This window comes from Poecilia latipinna, unplaced genomic scaffold (assembly GCF_001443285.1).
Source record: "Poecilia latipinna isolate Pla-1442-1.1 unplaced genomic scaffold, P_latipinna-1.0 Scaffold884, whole genome shotgun sequence".
In the NCBI taxonomy this organism is placed as follows: Eukaryota; Metazoa; Chordata; class Actinopteri; order Cyprinodontiformes; family Poeciliidae; genus Poecilia; species Poecilia latipinna.
Window position 1 is genome coordinate 166,425 of NW_015113500.1, and position 3,931 is coordinate 170,355.

Below are 3,931 nucleotides of genomic sequence, written 5' to 3' on the forward strand. Positions count from 1 at the left end.
CAGTCAGAGGTTTTTGTACGACGGTTCAACCAGTTTGTATCACTGTGGTACACGTTCGGTGGAGGAACCAGACTGGATGTTGGACGTAAGTTTTTCTTTACTAAATCTAATTTTAAATATTAAATGGTCCTGCCGTTTATTTCCATTTACTTTCATTTATGTGAAGAAGTGAAAAGTTTTTTCCATTAAGTTTTAATTTTTTTGAAAATATTCATCTTATAATCAAAAGAAACTCAAATCAGCTTGTTAGAATTTGTGAATATTATTTAACCTTTAAGACTGAAAAAATATTAAAAGTAGTTTATTAGTAACAATTTTGGGAATTTTGCCATTTATTTGACCTTTTCTGACCAAATAAAAAAAATTGCCAAGATATAAAAAAAAATCTTATTTATTATTCTGTAATTGTGAGTATTATTTTAAATCTATGTTTAAATAATCTGCAAAGTTTAAAAATTAAATCTCACATGAAATGTTTTCAGTCTACTTAGGTAGATTGAAAGTCTTCATAGACTTTACATCTTTTCTGGAAGTGATCAACCCCACATGTTTTGAATAACTGTTAATTAAATTTGGAAAACAGAATGAAGCAAAATGTTGGAAATGTTAAAATGTTTTAATATGATGTGTAAAATATGTATTAAATCGATTTTATTCACAAGTCAAAATGATTCTTGATGGATTCTTAGTTGATTCATTCAGGATAAAGTTATAATTTTCTCTCTGTGCTGATATGCATGAGAGGTTTACTGAAGGGAAGTGAAACAAAGAGTCTCAGTAACTGTTGGAGCAGAAAAACATCTGGCAGAAACATTTTAATATAGAAACTCAACTTTCTCATAGTGAAGCTGTCCTGGTGTCATTTCATTGATGCCTTCTTGGTTCCTGTTCTCTAACCTGATTGGTGTCTCCTAGGTGATACCCGCCCCACCCTGACAGTGCTGCCCCCCTCCAGTGTGGAGCTGCAGCAGCAGCAGGTTACCCTCATGTGTCTGGCCAACAAGGGCTTCCCCTCAGACTGGACTCTGTCCTGGAAGCTGGACGGCAGCAGCAGCAGCAGCTTGGAGCAGAGCAGGAGCCCCGGGGTGCTGCAGAATGACGGCCTCTACAGCTGGAGCAGCACCCTGAGGCTCCCTGCAGACCAGTGGAGGAAGGTGGGCTCTGTGACCTGTGAGGCCTCCCAGGGCTCCCAGTCTGCAGTCACAGAGACACTGAGGAGAGACCAGTGCTCCCAGTCCTGAGCTGATTCTAATGTTTCATTCTGCTATAGATTATTTGCTTTAAAAATCTTTGTTTTATTTCATCTTCATAACCTCTGTTATGTGTTTAAAAGCTCAATATCTGTCAAAAATAATAAAATCAAAATCCTTACTCCTGTTTCGGCTTCTTTATTTTCTGTTTTTACCTTGTCAGAGGAAAAACAATGTTTTGTTTCTGTGTGCTGCATGTTAGTAGAGGTTGTTTACTGCAGAGGAACAACAGCTCCTCAGTAGTATTATAATAAATTTATAATTTCATTTCAGTTTATTCATATAGCTACAATTTGTTTTACTATACCAAAAATGATTTCATAGGCTTAAAAGAGAAAAAAGCTTTACATCCTATTCAGTTATGTATAATATGAATTAAGTTTATGATTTATTCTTTAGCAAAACTGATAAAAATATATATCAAGATCTCTCTTTTTAAATAAGCAATTAAAAGTGTCATGTGCCCAAATGTTTGTTCAGTTGCCAGTCATTCAGTACTTGATTAATTTTCAGTGTGTGACCAAAAGTTGGCTGTTCAAAATGTGAGCTCTGACAGAATCTTCAGCCTGAACTTTATTGATGGTCAGAGTGAAGTCAGAGTTTGATCTACTGTCTATGAAACCATTTAGAGTCCCTGAAACTTTTCTTTTGGACAAATAATGAACAGCTGGAGAGTTTCACCCATTTTCTGTTCTAACCAAGATGTTTATTGTCAAACATCTGACTCATAAATAGGATTTTATTTTATTTTATTTTATTTTAACATCAAATAATTTTTGATGTTGCTTTTTGAATAGAAAATGAAGTCAAAACAAAGGTACCTTTATTTAAATAAACTCAACACACAACCCCAGATTGTGATTATAAAATCTCCATGTGTACCTGAATGATGACATTTAATTTCAGCCTTAAGTCAAATTTTACCTTCCCAACATTTTTTCTCCAGTTGTAATATTCCAACCTCTTTATTAATTTCAAAGTCAGATAGGAAACGTGCACTTATTTCAATATTTACGTGAATGTCGTGGTGTCTGTGCTTAGTGAGATGTTTCAGTGTAACATCCAGCTAGAGATTTTATACAGTCTGACTGAGGGAGGTTTTTGTACGACTGTTTTTCACTGTGTGAACAGCTCATACTTGTTAGCATCAAATTCTCCCTTGTGAAGGTGTTTTAAAATAACACATTCATGAACATTTGTGTGTATTCATGTGGAAGATTTCAGTAAACTATCAGTTTCTGCAACACCTGGAAGCTGCAGCAATATAGTTTCTGTTCAGTTTGACTGAGGGAGGTTTTTGTACGATGATTTTTCACTGTGTGAACACGGAGCCACTATGATAACTCTGACAGTAATAAACTGCAGCATCTTCAGCCTGAACTCCACTGATGGTCAGAGTGAAGTCAGAGTTTGATCCACTGCCTGAAAAACGACTTGGAGTCCCTGATGCTCGAGTGCTGGTAGCATAAATGAGGAGCTTAGGAGTTTGTCCATCTTTCTGTTGGTACCAGGCTAAAAGATAGCAGGAACAACTACGATAATAATAAACATCCTGACTGGTTCTACACTTGATGGTCGCAGATCCTCCCAGATCAGCTCTCAGTGCTGCAGGCTGCTGAGTCACTGTGACCTGACCTCTGACCTCTGAGGACACAGACAAAAACATGCAGCAGCTTCATGGTTTAGTCGGCTTCATTTCAGAGGGACAGATGTTCATAGAGGAGAGGAGTTGGATTTTCTGGACTTTACCTGTGAAGCAGCAGCAGAGGAGAGTCCAGATGAGGACGCAGATCAAAGTCATGTTTCTGATGATGAGGAGGATTTCTGTGTCTTCTGCTGTGATGAAGGACAGCTGTCAGTCATCCAGTGTTCAACTGTCAGGACTATAAACTCTCCCAGAGCGCTGGAGCATGGAGCTGCTGATGCAAAGTGGCTCTATGGAAATGCTGTGAATGAGTACAGGAGGGAATGTGGATCTATGTGGTGATATTATTTATCAATGACTCAATCCTATTTCCTGTCATTATCTATTATAGGCATTGTGTAATGCAGAGTATTTTGAAGAACAAATCAGATGTTTTCTTTGTTTTTTTCCCCCATTGACAATTTCATATAATGCAACCTGCTAGATTGCAGATATCTCAGTGAATTAAAATAGTGTTCTGTTTGTCAGATTAAAAGGACCTTTAGAAAGAAAAAAAAAATTCTTACACTTCATTAATCACATCTTTTCATTTATTGCTCTGATGTAACATTCCAATTTTCTCTTAAATTAATTAACATGATCTCGTGGGTTTTAAGTGTTCACAACGTAAATAGTTTCTGAAATAAGTAAGCTTTTCAATATTGTAATTTATTGAGAAAAACCTTTAAATAAAAATGTTTATGTGAAATTTATTATATTATGAAGTTATTCGTATAATGCATATTTTTATCTGTCATATTTTGACAGAGTTGATCACGTGTTAACTAAAATCACTGCTTCAAAATAACCTTAGAGAAGTTTGTCATCTATTCTGTTAAACACAGTAAATTGTTTGAAAATTGTACATTTAAAATGTTTGCTTGTACAATGTTGGCTTCAGGTTCTGTTGGTTTACTTTCATACTACTTGATGAGTTTCCACTAATAAATGTTTTAGTAAATATGTTTGTGTCAGAGTCAGAGAGCCGTGTCTCTAA

At 35.8% G+C, this 3,931-nt stretch overlaps 1 gene segment (V, D, J or C); it reads left to right on the plus strand.

The window, feature by feature from the left end:
* Window positions 1–1,371, plus strand: LOC106957198 (Ig kappa-b4 chain C region-like; the record flags this gene model as incomplete). The annotated part of the segment is given in 2 exon segments: window positions 1–85; window positions 916–1,371. Coding segments are annotated over 2 exon segments (411 nt in total), but the record flags the coding sequence as incomplete, so codon positions are not given.
* Window positions 1,372–3,931: the final 2,560 nt, after the last annotated feature.